The 17,171-nt window shown below is 38.8% G+C and overlaps 1 protein-coding gene across 3 annotated transcripts in view; it reads left to right on the top strand.

Moving 5' to 3' along the window:
- The first annotated feature begins 286 nt into the window (after positions 1–286).
- The window catches only part of CEP78 (centrosomal protein 78), a 32,986-nt gene continuing 16,101 nt past the window's right edge, over positions 287–17,171 (top strand). For 2 of the 3 annotated variants that reach the window (XM_043486991.1, XM_043486990.1), the window contains exons 1-10: positions 288–820; positions 5,118–5,290; positions 5,381–5,453; positions 6,520–6,623; positions 8,393–8,567; positions 10,993–11,106; positions 12,827–12,891; positions 13,166–13,289; positions 15,398–15,533; positions 16,940–16,985. In XM_043486991.1, the coding sequence (XP_043342926.1) occupies positions 568–820; positions 5,118–5,290; positions 5,381–5,453; positions 6,520–6,623; positions 8,393–8,567; positions 10,993–11,106; positions 12,827–12,891; positions 13,166–13,289; positions 15,398–15,533; positions 16,940–16,985 (1,263 nt within the window). In that variant the 5' untranslated portion in view covers positions 288–567. Of the gene's footprint in view, positions 821–5,117; positions 5,291–5,380; positions 5,454–6,519; positions 6,624–8,392; positions 8,568–10,992; positions 11,107–12,826; positions 12,892–13,165; positions 13,290–15,397; positions 15,534–16,939; positions 16,986–17,171 lie in introns of all 3 variants that reach the window. The other variant, XM_043486992.1, reaches the window with a different exon arrangement.

The raw sequence follows: 17,171 nt of genomic DNA, 5'->3' as shown, positions 1-17,171 counted from the left end.
GGGGATCTTCCCAACCCAGAGATCGAACCCAGGTCTCCCGCATTGCAGGCAGACGCTTTAACCTCTGAGCCACCGACCACTGTAAAATGCGTTGATACAACCATATCTCACTTTCATTCGGATCAGTAAACGCTTTTTGTAATCCCCGAATGCCCTAAACCACCTACCTCTTGCACCGCCCTCTTCTCGAAGCTCCCGCCCTGATCCTCCGGCTCGGTGCCCACGGGAGGCGGGGCCTGCGTGCTGACGCACGGGGAGCGCGCTGACGTACTCGTGCTCCCGCCTGCCGGCTTGAATCGCAGTCCCGCGCCGCGGAGGGCGGTGAGGCGGGCGCCAACGGCCGGTGCGGCGGGGCGGGAGGCAGCGCGGAAACACGGCATCCTGGGGGCGACCTAGCTGGGGCCCGGGGCGCTGAGTCTTCTGGCGGGTCCGCCGCTCCTGCTCAGGCTGAGCGGCAGCAGCCGCCCGGCGGTGGGCGCCCAGGAGCCGGGTAGCGACTCGGAGCCCCCAAGGCGGGGTGCGGACGTCGTGTCCGCAGCCTGCGTCCCCCGCGGCCGCGCCCGGGCCATGATCGACTCGGTGAAGCTGCGCCGCGACAGCGCGGCCGACTTCTTCTCGCATTATGAGTACCTGTGCGCGCTGCAGGACTCCGTGCCGCTGCCCGCCGTGCGCGCCTGTCTGCGGGAGGGCGTGCTGGACTTCAACGCCGACCGCCTCCGCGTGGCGGACTGGGCGCCGCTTCTCAGCACCCTCAAGAATGATAAAGATCTGCCCTTGATCTGCATCAAGAGCTGCTTCCAGCCGTGGCTTGGCGAAACAGGTTTGTAGTTCCGGCTCTCAGGGGCCCCCGTCCGCGCTGCGGAGCGGAGTTGTAGATGGTGCGAGGTGGAGCCTGGTTGCTAGAACGGTGCCCAGTGCCCCTGTGTGCACAGGAGATGGGGCATGCGGCCTAGGACTCCTGCCGGCTCCGCGACCCCGGCCGAGTGCCTTAAGGATCTCTGTGTTCATCTGTTAACGTGGGCTTCACGTGTCTGTGGTGGTTGCAGGATTCACTTCTGTTAATGCACAGTTTGGAGCGTTGTTAATTGTTCGACAGATGTTACCTGGTTTATTGAATGACTTTGCCTTGTACAGAACAAAGAGATTAGGAAGTTGATGTATCCCAGCTTCATTTCCTTTTGATTAAGACAGGACTCAGGGGAAAAAAAAGTTGTATCACATAATGGAAAGAGCCCAAGTGTGAAGGCAGCTTAGGGTTTGAATTCCAGAGCTTATAGTGTCTGTGACCTGGGCAGGCTACTTTTCAACTGCAATCCCCACACTTGTAAAATGACATTAAAAACCACTTTTTCCATGGGTTCTTAGATTTAGGCAGATTATGTGTGTAAAGTACCCTTGCACTTGAGTGAGTTCAGTCATCTCCTGCCCTGGGTGACCTTCCCTTCTCCCGGGCAGCAGGTAGATACAAGCACAGTAGTCAGTACTCTGAAAGAGTGAGTTCTGGAGTTACAGAGATAGGATTTTTTAAATTGAATTTTTTATTTTATATCGGCATGTTATTGATTTACAGTGTTATTGTAGTTTCAAGTATACAGTAAAATGATCAGTTATACATATATATATGTATATATATATCCATTCTTTCTCAGATTCTTTTCCCATACAGGTTATCAAGTAGAGTTTTCTGTGCTATACACTAGGTCCTTGTTGGTCATTTATTTTATATATAATAGTGTGTATAGGTTAATCTCAGGCTCCTAATTTATCCTTCCCCTCCACCTATCCCCTGTGCAAAGCACAGAATCTTGGAAGAAAAGGTTCAGAGTAGGCTCCTTGGAGGTGGTACCATCCTTTCTAAGGACATGGAGAAGCTTCGGCGGTGGCAGGAGGGAGCAGTTTGTGTCAGAGGTTGAGAAATATAAGAAAATATGGCAAAACTAAGGTACAGGAGTGGAACTCAGGGTTTGGGAAAGAGATGAGAGTTGATACTGGAAATAATTGTGGGGCTAGACAGAAAGGGGCTTTGTTTGTCCTGTTAGAAGGTGGGATGTTTATCCTGAAGACGGTGGGAAGCTAAGAACAATGAGATGGACTTTTGATTTAGAAGTTCAGTCTGACCTCCACGTGAAAGGCATTTAATTGGATGCAGATGAATTTAACGGTCCAAATTAAGTTATAAATGGTTGGACTGGATTTTAAGAGATCAATGATTCAGAATGGGTGGGACCTAGTAACCAGTTAGAAAAAGGAAGACAGCAAGCTTGGGTGAAAAGTCACATCTTTCTGAGAGATAAGGAGCACAGTAGGAAGGGAGTGGGGTGGGGAGAGGATCTTACTTCTTCAGTGCTTTAGAGCCAACTGGTAAACAGGTCTGGGCCCAAGGTATAGATCTGGGTTTTAGGGAGGACAGGTGTTTGAAGGCACAAAGAAGATCCAATGAGTTATAGTTCTGAGAGATGTTTTTTAATTGGACACACCTGAGGATGTTTATGAATGAGAGAAAGTAGCCAGCAGAGGAAATGTGTGCAGATCTAGGAGAGGAAATGATTTATTTTTAAAAACCTGAATGCTTTTCATGTACCTGGCCCTTTTCTAGGATCTGGGATTCACCCCATCTGTTAACTCTTCTCCAAGGACAGCTCAGCCCATCCCCTGGTGAAAGGAAGTCAGATTATTCTCTGCATCCCATTCAGGTGTAGGAACTGTTCCTTACCTCTGAAGGCACTTTACTTAACCAAAGTAATAACTTAGAAATCAAAAGAAATTACAGCTGAAAGGGACCTTAAAGGCCACTGTACTTGATTTTCCCTAATATTTTGCATGAATATAAGAAAAATATATGGCAGAAAGCATTCTCTTCATAGTTCCTTCACTGAACTTTCTTTATGTCTTGCATCCAGTGGGTCTAGCTTGTAGATTTTGGCCTCTTCCTAAATTTGCTTCTTCATGCATATTGTTACATTTTGCCTGGACTATTGCAGAAGCACTTAGGTGGTTTTGCTGCCCGTGGGCTTAGTTCCTGTAAGTCCATCTGCCTACTCAGCTTGAGTGATGTTCTAAAATAAAAAGATATGTTTAAAACAGTGCTTGCAATAGTGTTCCCACACAGGATTATTGCATGTTAGTTGCACAGCTTGTGTTTTGCACAGAGGCATGAAATCTGAACTGTGCTCTGCCAAGCCTCATGGGGCTCTTTGGCCCTGAAGAAGGGTTCTTTTTCTAATCATTCCCTTTATCTAATTGGTCCTTCAGCAGCGGGGCTCCTTTTTCTAATCAGCGGCGGCACCCTTATTGAGCCAGCGGTAGCCCCAGCCCTCATGACCTATGGGATAAAAGCCATACTGTCTCCCAGACTTGGTTCAGCCAGCATCTCTATTATTTTTATTTTTTTAATATTCAAACGTTCAGAGCAGTTTTATTTTCAGTAGCCCCAAAGTGGAAACCACTTACGTGTCCATCAGTAGGTTTATTGATAAATTGTAGCATGTCCTTACAACAAAATACCACCCAGCAATTAAAAGGAATGAGCTATCGATATCCACAACAGCCTGGAGAAATCGCAAAATAATTGTTGTTGTTCAGTCGCTCAGTCATGTCCTACTCTTTGCGACCCCATGGACTGCAGCTTGCTAGGCTTCCTGTCCTTCGCTATCTCCTGGAGTTTGCCCAAACTCCTGTCCACTGAGTCAGTGATGCCATCCAACCATCTCATCCTCTGCCGTCCCCTTCTTCTCCTGCCTTCAGTCATTCCTAGCATCAGGGTCTTTTCCATGAGTCGGCTCTTCACATCAGGTGGCCAAAGTATTGGAGCTTCAGCTTCAGCATCAGTCCTTCCATAAATATTCAGGACTGATTTCCTTTAGGATTGACTGGTTTGACCTCCTTGCAGTCAGATTCTCAAGAGTCTTCTCCAAGACCACACTTCAAAGGCATTAATTCTTTGGCATTCAGCCTTCTTTATGATCCAACTCTCATATCCATACATGAATACTGGAAAAATCATAGCTTTGACTAGACAGACCCTTGTCAGCAGAGTAATGTCTTTTCTTTTTAATATGCTGTCTAGGTTTGTCATAGTTTTTCTTCCAAGGAGCAAGCATCTTTTAATTTCATGGCTGTAGTCATCATCCTAAGTGATTTTGGAGCCCAGGAAAATAAAGTCTGTCACTGTTTCCATTGTTTCCCTATTTATTTGCCATGAAGTGATGGGACCTGATGCCATTGAATTTTTTTTTTTTTGCCATTGAGTTTTAAGCCAGCATTTTCACTCTCCTCTTTCACCTTCATCAAGAGACTCTTTAGTTCCTCTTTGCTTTCTGTCATAAGGGTGGTATCATCTGCATATCTGAGGTTATTGATATTTCTCCCAGCAGTCTTGATTCCAGCTTGAGCTTCATCCATCCTGGCATTTAGCATGATGTAGTCTGTGTATTAGCTAAATAAGCATGGAGATAATATACAGCCTTGATGTATGCCTTTCCCAATTTTAAACCAGTTCATTGTTCCATGTCCGGTTCTAACTGTTGCTTCTTGACCTGCATACAGGTTTCTCAGAATAGTTACTCTGAGTGAAAAAAGACCTGGAAAAAAAAAAAAAAACCAAAACTACATACTGTATAGTTTCATCTATAAAACGCCAGAAAATAAACTAATCTATAGTGTCAGAAAGCAGCTCAGTGGTGGACTGAGACTGGAGTGGAGTGACATCTCTATTCTGTTTCTTCTCCCACTTGCACCCCTGGCCTTCTGTCATCCCCGCCTGCAGTATTTACAGCGCCCAGCAGGTGTCAGGTCTGAATGTCTACACAAGGGTGTTCCCTCTGCAGTTAATCCACCTCCCTCTCCAGCTCTAAGTAGTGTCATCTTTCTAGATTCAGCTTCAGGGTGATCATGAAGCCATCACTTAGATATAACGTTTTGCTTCCATAGGAACCTCTGTACATATAGATTATGTTTCTTTATCTCATGTGGTGAAAGTTTTGAGTTTACATATGTCCATCCTTAAAGAGGGTTTAAAGGGCAGGAGTCATTTCTAATCCTTAGCCCAGAGTGTATGCTTTTTAATGATGATAAAGTGTATGGTTGAAATCACTCATTTTACAATAATTTTGCTTTAGCTTCTGACAGAAATAAAGTTTACAGAAGTCGTGTTCCTGCGATAAGAAATAAAGATGTGACCTTCCAGTTGTGTAAAGCTCTTAAATGCTGTTTAAGTGCATCAGGTGCACTGAGGAACCTGGAGCTTAACGGGCTAGTTCTGAGAGAGAGAGACTTAACGATGTTAACAAAGGTAAGCCTTCAGTGAGTCCTGCCGACATTTGGTAGTTGCTTTGGGGGGAACTAAACCAATACAATTTTGAACTTTTTTTCCTCATTAAAGGGATTGAATAAATCAGCCACTTTGGTGCACCTGTCTCTTGCGAATTGTCCAATTGGAGATGGAGGTTTAGAAAGTAAGTGTCCGTCTTAAGTCTCTTCCCATCAGACTAGTCTTGTGATTCACTGCACACCATGTTGATTCCTGTCTACCTTTTCTTGGTGCGCTCCCCGCCTGGATTGTCTCCCGTACCTGCTCATACCTTGGTCCGTTCTCATTTGTACCATGGAAGTCTGTCATGCTGGATACTCTGAGCACTAATTTTACTTCAGTTTGCGTTAAGCCCCAAACCACACATTTTGTATTTTCTGGTTTTTGTGTTTGTTTATATTTTTGTGGTTTCTCTTTAAGAAACATCATGGGACGGGAAATAGCAAGATGTCAAGAGCAAAAAAAATCTGTATCTTTAAACTGTTAAAACATCCATCTGCAGTAATAATTATAATGCACTGTGGAATGTGTTAAAGTAGGAGATATATTCAAAGTACTATAAGAGCATTTAAAAGGCGAGCAAACTCAGTAGTGTTGGCAGGGGTGTATCATGGAAGTAATCACAAAGAAGGTGACTGTTGGGGTGCTGAAGCATTCGTGTGTGTTCATTGTGCTCAGTACTGGCCTGGAGGGCTAAGGGGGGCTGCATTTCAATTTGAGGGAACAGAGTTTGAGATCGTCAATCTTATATTACTGTATTATATTGCATAGTACCTAATAAGATTCTGAGTTTATAGTTGACATTTAAATTGTTGATTGAAAATTGGGATATATCATTGGAAATGAAAGTAAGAAGAGTCTTATGCTTTTTAGGTTTTTCTTTTTTTCCCCTGTGTCTTTAAAGGTATCTAATACTTAACAGTGGTTAGGAATAAAGTTTGCAGTATTCAGTGTATTCAGTTTTAGTATCTAAATAGAATTAAACTATTGTTGTAAACTGAACACTCTAGCACTTCGTTACTGACTTATTTTAGAATGCATCGATCAGTCAGTTACCTATTGGAGAAGATTGTCAACAGTGATTTTAAGAATCTAGCTATAAACCTCCAATTGACTCACGAAAACCAAATAAGTCAAGTTTGACCAATATATAGGCTCTTCATCTTATTGTGTGTGTGGTTTTCTTTTGTTTTTTTTTTTTTTCCTTTTAGTTGTTTGTCAAGGTATAAAGAACTCTGTCACTCTTAAGACAATAAACTTCACGGGGTGTAATCTGACATGGCAGGGAGCAGATCACATGGCCAAGATCTTAAAGGTGATTTTATGTTTAAACTTTCATGAAAACATACGTGATTGAAGCACATTAATTTTTTGATACAAATGGCAGTGATTTTTGTCTTTTGATACATGTGAGTGCAGCTTTAGTTTTGTTGAAAGAATATGACCAGTTTTCAGTTTGAGATTCTTCCATTTAGTAAAGACAGTCCACTTAATCTTAGAAATAAGACATTTAATATATACTACATAATAATATTTAAATACTTTTATATCTTTAGTTATTGAAAACATTTATTGTAATACTGTGAAGAAACTTGTCATTATAGTCTTCAACAAGACGTAAATGTTAAGTGTTTATTAGATGCTATAGTCTATAAACTAATAAAAATTACTACTTCAGAGCTCTCTATAGTTTTAAAAATACTGCCTTAACAACTTTATAGTGGTTATATTTACTGTGTTTAGGCCTAAAATTATTTAATAATTTGACATGAAGCCTTTTTAATACTTTGATGGTACAGATCAAGGATAGGTAAACTATGGCTAGGGGGCCAAACCCAGCCCATCCCCTGATTTTGTGAAGAAAGCTTTTTGGAACATAGCCACACCCATTGTTTGCATGGTAACTAACTAAGGCTACTTTCACCCTACACCCATGGTGATGAGTAGTTGCCACAGAAACTGTATGGCCCACAAAGCTGAAAATTTTTTAATTTAAATTTAAAAAATTTAAAAATGCTTTGGACCTGTACAGGGCAAATCCATTGATTCCCTGGGATAGAAAATGGTGGCGAGCTTGCGTGCTGAAGCCAAATGTCCTAGGTTCAGATTTCATCTCTCCCCGTTTCATAGCTGATGACCATGGGCAAATTGCTTAACCTCTGTGCTTTGTTATGAGGTTTAAATCAACTCATTTGGATAAATAGTGCCTGGCACATAATAAGCACTGTGTAAGTGTGCTGTTATTTCTGCTTGTAGCTTTTATAAGTTATTGTTAATAGAAAAATGACACTAATGATTTTTCTTTTAGTGTCAGAGAAACTTTGAGTCTTGTTCAAGAATGTAATAAGATTTTTTTCCTTTAAAGTCAATGTTCCTTGTTAACAAAATTTATTTTATGAATATAAAGAACTGAATATGTTTAAGATAATGCTAGTAGTTAAATGTCAAACTCTCAATTTCCTAAGGCACATCAAACTGACTTTTCATAGTCCAGGCCTTTAAAGTTGGTGTATATATCTGAAGTAGTATGTGAGATCCATTTTGTAAATATAGTTTTTAAACTAATACCTTAGAAGTTAGAAGAAGATATTAGAACCCATTTACTTTTGTACCATTTAAAAAATGTGTCGTTTACAGTGTACACAAACTATATGTATAGAACTTCATGTATATAACTTGTTAATAAATAAGATGCATATTAAAATTTTTCTTAGAGGGTGCCCAGTCAAGTGTTTGGAGACCACTGGAGGACAGAATGATAAAATTTAGAGCCTCAGCAATGACAGAATTTAGAACTAATTCCCTGGGTTGGCAGATAAGGGAAATAAAATTCTTAAACTGTAACTGAATTGTCAAACTTTATATAGCTAATCAAAAACAGTCATCCAGTGGCTAGAGTCTGATCACTGACAGACTTGAATCTGGGTCACTGGATCCCTAAAGCAGAATTAACTGTTTAATTTCTCCTGTCATATATGCTTGGTACGTACGTGTGTGTAAATCTCTGACATAATAAACTATACTCAGTAGGCATACGCTGTTTCTTCATTCAAGTGACTTACTTTCGTCCCATTCAATCTGAAGTATCAGACCATCAGAAGGCATGAAGAAACCTGGGCTGAGAGTCTTCGTTACAGGAGACCTGATCTTGACTGCATGGCTGGTTTGAGGCGCATCACTCTGAACTGCAACACACTCATTGGTGACCTTGGTGCAAATGGTTTTGCAGAATCTCTTAGTGAGGATTTATGGCTGAGAGGTAAATTCTAAAACTGAATATATTGAATTTTTCAACTAGATATACTTAGCTTTTGGCATGATAACTGTTGCCATAGGATTTTTATTTTTTTAATTTCATTTTTTTCAGTAGCTTTTATTTTACTTTTAAACTTTCTCTGATTTGCATATATTCTTTATAGAAAATACAAAGTAACAGGAGAGCAATTACCTGTAATCTTAATGCCCAGACATAATCACCGTTCATTTTGGTGTGTATACGTTCAGTCTTTTTTTTCTTTCTATAAATATATTTATACATTTAGGGATTACAAAAATAGAATGTAGTATACTTGCTATTTCATATTCCTGCTTTTTTCACTTAATGATGTCTCATGTAGTATTCCATCATATTGATGTCCTGTAGTTTAATCAGTTCTTTGCAATTAGGTTTAGACAGTTTGGTTTTCCCTATCAGAAACAATGTGAACACATTGTATATACATCCCTGTGTCCATCAAGATTACTTCTGTGGGATAAGTTACTAAAAGTGGAATGATTAAGTGTGAGATATTTTTAAGACTTTGGGTACACATTGCCAAACTGCCATTCAGAAATGTTGTGCCAGTTTGTAGCCTAACCCTCACAAACACGGGCTTACAGCACTTTTAAAACCTGTAAAACTACAAAAATGAAGACCTCTCCCTTTCTTATGCGACTTTTTTTAGTTAATAAAGTGTAAGCATCCTAACAAGTCAATAATTTACATCTATAGCATCATTTTTAGTGACTGTTCAGTGTTCCCTTATATGAACATGCCACAGTACACTTAGCTTATTCACTCTTGTGTATAAGCTGTGTCCCATTTTTAAATTACAGTTCTCATACACATCCTGGCCTATATCTGATTATTTCTTTTGGTTAAATTCTTAGAGAATTGATGAATCAAAAGGGCATACTGATTTGGAAAGCTTTTATTACATGATGACCTAATCTGATAGGTGAATAATCACATTTTATTTTATTTTGTATTCACTTGATTTACTGGTGAGATTTAGTGACTGTTTGTATTAATTTGACTAGTTGATTAATTATACCGTGTCCATTTGTCTGCTGTGAGAGTGTGTAAGGATTGCATCATGCCCTGTCAGATCCGCACGTCTGACTTGCTATTTCTGTGTGCCATGGGGTTTTGAAAGACACCAGTTATTTTACTGTAATAGTATATATGCTGTGGTCAGTTGCGCAATTGTGTCTGACTCATTGCAACCCCACACAGACTGTAGTCCCTCAAGCTCCTCTGTCCATGGGATTTTCCTGGTAAGAATACTGACGTGGGTTGAATTTCCTTCTCTAGGGGATCTTCCCAACCCAAGGACATACAGCACTTTAGAAAAAGACTGATGATAGTTTCCTTTCATTTAGTATTTTTTAATACCTATGCTTTTGTACTGATGATACCTTTGGTTTAAATGAATAGGTTGTTCAGCCCCAGAACTATTAGAATTCACAGTCATTTGTCCTGTATTTTGTCTGACCTTTTACAGAAAGTGCTGTTGACCAACATTCTTTCATGATAGGCTTTTAGCATGTATTTTCTATTCACACATTCTTTGAGTTTGTTGTTATTTGTATCCTCTTAGACTTCTTTGTCTTATTTATTCTAAAGCAGTTATTATACTTTTTCTACTTTGTTCTCCCCTTTTAACCAGTTTCAAGAGTGGTTTGGAACTCAAGATCATGATCAAAAGAATGCAGTGCAGTTTCTGAGCTTCACCAGTTTTTGCTTGTGGGGTTTACAGTGCCACCACTGCCCTTGGTGGGCTCCCCTGACAGCTCAGTTGGTAAAGAATTCACCTGCAATGCAGGAGACCCTGGTTCAATTCCTGGGTTGGAAGATCCACTAGAGAAGGGATAGGCTACCCACTCAGGTATTCTTGGGCTTCCCTTGTGGTTCAGCTGGTAAAGAATCCACCTGCAATGTGGGAGACCTAGGTTTGATCCCTGGGTTGGGAAGATCCCCTGGAGAAGGGAAAGGCTACCCACTCCAGGATGCTGGCCTGGAGAATTCCATGGACTTACACTCCATAGGGTCGCAAAGTGTTGGACATGACTGAGCAACTTTCACTTTCACTACCCTTGCTCATTGTGAACTGAGATTCGTTTTGTTTTGTTTTGTGCTCATAGGTTATATGCAATTTATTCTTCAGTTCTAGAATTGTAAAATATGCTGAATGATTTATTGGTACTAAATGCAGGGTAATCATTGTACATCCAAGAAGAGGTTTTTAAATTGGATTTTGCATTATGTGTGTGCATATATTTTTATGTTTTTTTCAATACCCAAAATTACAAACCTGCCATGACTGGTTTTATGCAGGACTCTTCCACACATGGGAAAATGAGAGTTGTCTATATGTTTAATCTGTATAGAGTTAGCAAGTGACCTTTTTGTCTTTCACCAAAAGCACTTGACCTGCAGCAGTGTGGCCTCACCAATGAAGGAGCAAATGCTTTACTAAAAGCCCTTGAAACCAATAGAACTCTGGTCGTTCTCGATATAAGAAAAAATCCACTTGTTGGTATGTGGTCACTTTTTAAAAAATTGATTAAAAAATAGCAAAACAAAAGCACTTTTTAATGTATTGATGATTTTAAAAACCTAACGTGTTTAACTACACAGTTGACCCTTGAACAACTTGGGGTTACTGTTGCTGACCCCCACACAGTTGAAAATCTGGGTATAACTTTATAGTCAGTGGTTCTGCCTCTGTGGATTCATCCAACCTTGGATTGAGTAGAACAGTAGTATATATTTACTGAAAAAAATCTGTGTAACTAGACCCACAAAGTTCAGACCTGTGTTGTTCAGGGTCAGCTGCCCTTCCCTAATGTTGCATTTCCCTTATGTTTTTAGCAGATAATTTACTGATTAAAATGAATTATACTTGTAAATCATTCTTGCCTCTACTCTGAAGATGAATGTAGATAATCTTGCTTCTGCCAAGCGCCTTATTTCCTTCTTGTGCAGTTCTTGGAACGAGTGCTTTATTCCTTTGTCAGTTTAACAAGTAAAAATTTTTAATACTTTTTGTGTACCAGATATGGGTTTTGGCACTAAACCAGAGATAAAGCACTGAACCAGACAGACAAAGTCTTGCCGTCATGGAGCTTACATTCTACTGAAGGAGTTCAGGTAGAAATGAGTAAACAGATGAGGAATATAGTTTTAGATAGTAGGAAGTGAAAAGATACCTTAATGTGAAGTGAGTGAGGGGGCAGGTAGGCCTACATTGGATCTGCTTTCTAGGGGGCAAGTTTACCAGAGAAGTAATGTTTGAGTGGAGACCTGAATGAAGAGAGGAGCAAGCCATGGAAGATCTGGGGAAAGCACATTCCAGGACAAGGGGACAGTGAGGATGCAAGCATGTAGGTGGGTGGAATATTTAAGGGAAAGTAAGGAGGCCAACATAGCCAGAGCACTGAGTGAGGAAGAGTGTGGTATACCATGAGGTCAAGGAGCTAGCCAGGGCCTGATCTTGTAAAGTCTTGAAGGCCAGAGTAAAGACATGGTTATTCTAAATGAGTAGAGGGTTTTGAACTGGAAAAAGGCATGATCTAAATAATGTCTCAATAAGATGACCCTGGCATAGTGAATAGACTTGGGGGGCTGGGGCATAGAAGAGAAACAGGGAGACCGGTTAGGAGACTGTTTCAGTGATCCAAATGAGAGATGCTTATGGCTTAGCTTAGCTTGGAAGTTTGGAGCAAGTGAAAAGCGATTGAATTCAGGTTGTATTTTGAGGGTGTAACTAACAAGACCTGCAGATGGATTAGATGTGGGGTATGAAGGAAGGATTAACAGAGAGTCAAGTCCTTGATGATTAAGTGCGCAACTAGGTGGTACCACTTAGGAGGGGGCTGATGGGAGGAGCAGCTTTTGAGGGAATATCGAGACTTTGGTTTGATATTTTAGATACCTTTGAGGTATCTGAGTGTCTGGACAGTTCTCAGACTCTGCTTTCTCTCCAGAGGTACCCAATGCCACTTTAGATGCGAAGTGTTTAAATTTTACCTTTGCTGCTACCCAAATAGCCCCTGGGGTCAGTCTGCAAGATGGCATCTTAGGTTTTTGAGGAAGAAATTAGAATATACAAAGGGAGAAATAGGTATATTATTACATAATGTAGATTTCATATTTAATTTTATGGGTAAAGCAGTAATTAGTTGGCTTTTGTTTTTAAATGGAAATAGCCACTCATTGGGAAATAAGTACTCTCATTTCAATTTATTTTACTTTAGATCATTCTGTGATGAAAGCCATTATCAAAAAAGTTCTCCAGAATGGAAGAAGTGCCAAGTCAGAGGTATAACATGTTTTAGTTTTCTAGAAAGAATTTCACTTTAATGTCTTTCTTAAAAAAAAAATTATAAGGATACTTTCTGCCATCTTAAACTAAGTTTTTAGTCAAATCAAATGGCTTTTCTGTTTCTGAAAATTTTGTGCAGTTCTTTAATTCAGGTTCCCAGAAATGCTGTCAGAAATCTTTTATTAACTTAAAATGTTTTAATTTCCAATTAAGATCAAACCTTGATAAATTACCTGTAACTTAAGTGGCATATTTATTATTTCTTTCTCAGTACCAATGGATAACTTCTCCATCCGTGAAGGAACCAGTGAAGGAACCATCCAAAGCTGCCAGACAGAAAAAGAGAACCATAATTTTGGGAAGTAGTCGTAAAGGAAAAGCTACTATTAGAATTGGTAACTTTTTTTTTAATGCTACTAGAACTTATAACCCTTATGTTTTCTAATGTGCTGAAATTAAAACAGCCAGTATTAACCACATAGATATTATTAATAGGACTATAATTGCCTTGATATGTATCATAAGAATTTATAGAATATAGAAATTATAAATGAATTTAAAGAGATGTTAATAACCAACTTCTGTGTTTACATTTCATAAAAAGTTTGTTATTTTGACAATATTTCCTGGTTGATGATTACTTCTAGTATTTTGCAATTGAAATTTGTGAAAAATTGGAAATAACCTGAAATAAGCTATTATAAGCATCTTCAGAAATACAACTTCTTTTTTTTTTCTACTAAAAGATGTATGATTTTGATTCCCCATTAATCAGCTTGCTTAGAGAACAATGTGTTAAATAGAAGTTGTCCTAAGTGTTTATTAAATCAAAAATAGCTTATGATTTGTCTGCCAATTGTTACTTTAAGACGGTGATAGTTTGGTAATCAATCAAATGGTATATAAAAAGAAATTAAGATTTTTATATCACACTAATTATATAGTATTATTAAAAGTTTATATAATGTATAAAGCATTCTTAAAATGGCTAATTTGACTTGCTATAATATTAGAAATAGAAATATAGGTAAATAAAACATGTATATATAAAACATGTTAGAAATTTGGTAATAGTATGTGGTGGTATAGAATAGGGCATCATGAAATGAGAATAAAACAAATTTTTTTTAATTTAGCATGATTAAACAAAGTGGAAATGTAACTGATGTTTACAAGCTCACTGAGCTATTTTAAGAGTAATTTTATTTTATTTCTTGGGCTTTTTTTTTTCTTTTATATTTGCTTCAGTTATTTGGAGACATAGAGGTAAGCCAAATCAATGTCTGGCTATGTAGGTAGATTCAGGTGAGTATAGGAGTTAAATAGCTGTGTGAATTGTGTCACATCTACAATGTAATTATGTATGCCTTAAAAAGATGGGAACTTTTATCAGAAATGTTTTTATCTCCTAATGAGACAAATGTAATTTTTAAAATTTTAATTATAAATATATTTGCATTACTTTCTGCAAGTAAAGGTGTACACATACAAACTATGTGCATATAGACTTTTTTTTTTAATGTAATTAAGTTAAAAAACAAAATGAACTGAGCCCCTCTGTATTTTGAGGCATGTAAATTTATCCAAAGAAATCACACAGGATCACGTGGTTGTTACCAATAAGCTACACTATATGAAACATTTGTCCTGTATCACCACATACACTCTATTTTACATGCCATCCTAATGCTGGTAAAGTACAGTAGGTTTGAAGAATAAATACAATTATTTTAACCTATGATGCTTGTTTTCAGTAATGTTCAAGTTAAAGATTTAAATGTGAATTTTAGCATATGGTTTGTTCTAAAGAAAGTATTAGCTTGTGAGTCTCTTTTTTGCTACCAAATGTTTCTTATAAAAATACTTGACTCTTTAGTACTGAAGTGTAGGGTAAGTCTCCGCATTTCACTCTTTCATCCAGTGGGTTTCACTTTTTGTGTGTGTTTTTTTTGTGTTTTCTATATGAAATCAAATGAACAGTGAAGGTCAGCAGACTTACAGGAGGGTAACATTGACTCATCTACCACCTGGCAACTTGTATACAGTCGTCACTTTTATTTGTTTTTACATAGAAAAAATAATCTTAAAATGAAATCTTGGTCTAATCCCGAAGATTCGATTTGGCAGAAGTCATGGGTGTATTTATGTTTCTCTATTTTTGGGATTCAGAAATGCCAAAGGTGTTCTAAGATTAATATTGAGTGTCTCTGCGTGATACATAAAATGTATTATTCTTTGGGATTTTTCAAAAATTTATTTTTGCATGTTCTGCATACCTCAGTACTTTTGTTTTCGTTAAAATAACTCGTTACTGCAGTGGACTTAACATTTTTAAAAATTGCTGGCCTGTGTAAAACATTTTCACAAAACAATCGTGTTTCTAATGGCCTGGACATCATTGTGAAGTGCCTGTTGCATTCCCTTCAGTGTGTACGCATGTGATAGTCGCTCTGTAGGCTTTTAGTGCATTTGATTCCTTCTTTTTGTGATTTCTCAAACATAGGATTGGCCACAAAGAAACCTGTAGGTAATGGAAAGAAACCCTCCACTGGTAAAGACTCTTACGCCCCGGAACCTCTGCCTCCCGGTGTGTCTGGCTTCCTGCCATGGCGAACGGCAGAGCGTGCAAAGAGGAGCAGGTAGAGTGTTTTCATTCCCTGTCTTTCAGTCATTTGGAATTCTTTATTTTGGAGCTTCTGTTATGTGGGAGGTCTCTGGTGGTTTCTATAGAGGAAGAAAGATAACTCACATGGCTTCTGCCTAATGAGTCCTCTAAGAAAGAAAAAAAATAATTGGAAGTTTGAAGTTGTTTCTCAAGTGTGACAACAGAGGTAACCCCGCGGGAGTCCTGAGGGGACTAAAATTCTCTCCAGTCGTGCAGATGAGAAAAGCTGCAGTAAAGGCAGATGTATTTGAGTCAAGCCCTATAGCATAGAAGTAGAAATTTGGATCTGTAGGAATGGGAAAAAAGACATTTTAGGCATGGGAATAGTTTATTGCAGAATGGGTGAGAAATATGGATTAGACCTAATCTAAATCAACCAGCTTAATTCAGTAAATCAGATTTAGTTTATCAAAGTAGACTTAACTAGCTTTAGCTGATTACTTATCCAGGGGATAAGTTCATAGTAATTTTGTCAAAGAGCTGTGAGTAAAATTTTTCAACTATAGGTCTAGGCTTGCTAGATGAAATAAATTGCTCTAGGTTATTTTCAAGTGACTTATTTGGTAGTATTCATAAAATCAGAGTGGCGCTAGTGGTAAAGAATCCACCTGGCAGTTCAGGAGACGCAGGAAACGTGGGTTTGGTCCCTGGGTTGGGAAGATCCCCTGGAGGAGGAAATGGCAACCCACTCCAGTGTTCCTGCCTGAAAAATCCCATGGACAGAGGAGCTTGGTGGGCTAGAGTCCGTAGGATCACAGTGAGTCAGACACAACTGAGCATCTGAGCACATTGATGAAATTCGGTGTTAACAATTGCTTAAGAAAACAAAGAGAATTGATTTTAAATAGCACTTGAAGTAATTACTGAGTAAAATACCTGTTCAATTGCTCACATTTAGTTGATATTTATAATCCCCATTGGACAACTGACTACTTTTTTGCAAATGGTAATATAGATTTTTAAAGCATAAACTATAATATTGAATTCCCAGCCTTTGCACTTTAGTTTAAGAGCTTTGTGTTTTCATATCTTCTTCTTAAGGCACTTATTAATCTCAGGTCCATCGTCCTCACAAGGAGTTGTAAATTAGAGAACGATTCATACCACCAGTTAAGAAGGTAGACTGAAATCTCAACCACCCTGAATGTGGGAGTCAACGGTGCCTCTCATCAGTTCAGAGAGTTGTCACAAAGCGAGTCTGCTAAATTCTGTTCACTTTTTTCATAGCAGAGCCTTCCAGGTCCTTGTTTTGAGCTGACTTATTTTTATATACAATTCTATGTGGATATTGTACATGATACTAGGAACTTATATTAAATGCATTTAACTAGTGATGTGTGTACATCAAGATATAACTTTGTTTTGTTAATATCTTTTTAGGGGTTTTCCTTTAATCAAAGCTCGTGATGTGTGTAATCAGTTGCAGGTATGTGGTTATGATATTTATTGTATACAGGGGGTTGAATTGGGAAGGGTGGAAGGTCATACTCTTTGCTTTTTAAACTGAACAGAGCCTTACAAAAAACAGCTCCCTCTCTGAAATAAATCCATTTAAAACCCGTCTCGTCGTTCTCCCATTGCCCCTGTGTAGTTGTATGGATATGGCCCACTG

Source organism: Cervus canadensis, chromosome 14 (genome assembly GCF_019320065.1).
Source record: "Cervus canadensis isolate Bull #8, Minnesota chromosome 14, ASM1932006v1, whole genome shotgun sequence".
NCBI lineage: Eukaryota > Metazoa > Chordata > Mammalia > Artiodactyla > Cervidae > Cervus > Cervus canadensis.
Note: the sequence above shows the minus strand (reverse complement) of the source record. Positions and strands in the feature narration are given on the sequence as shown.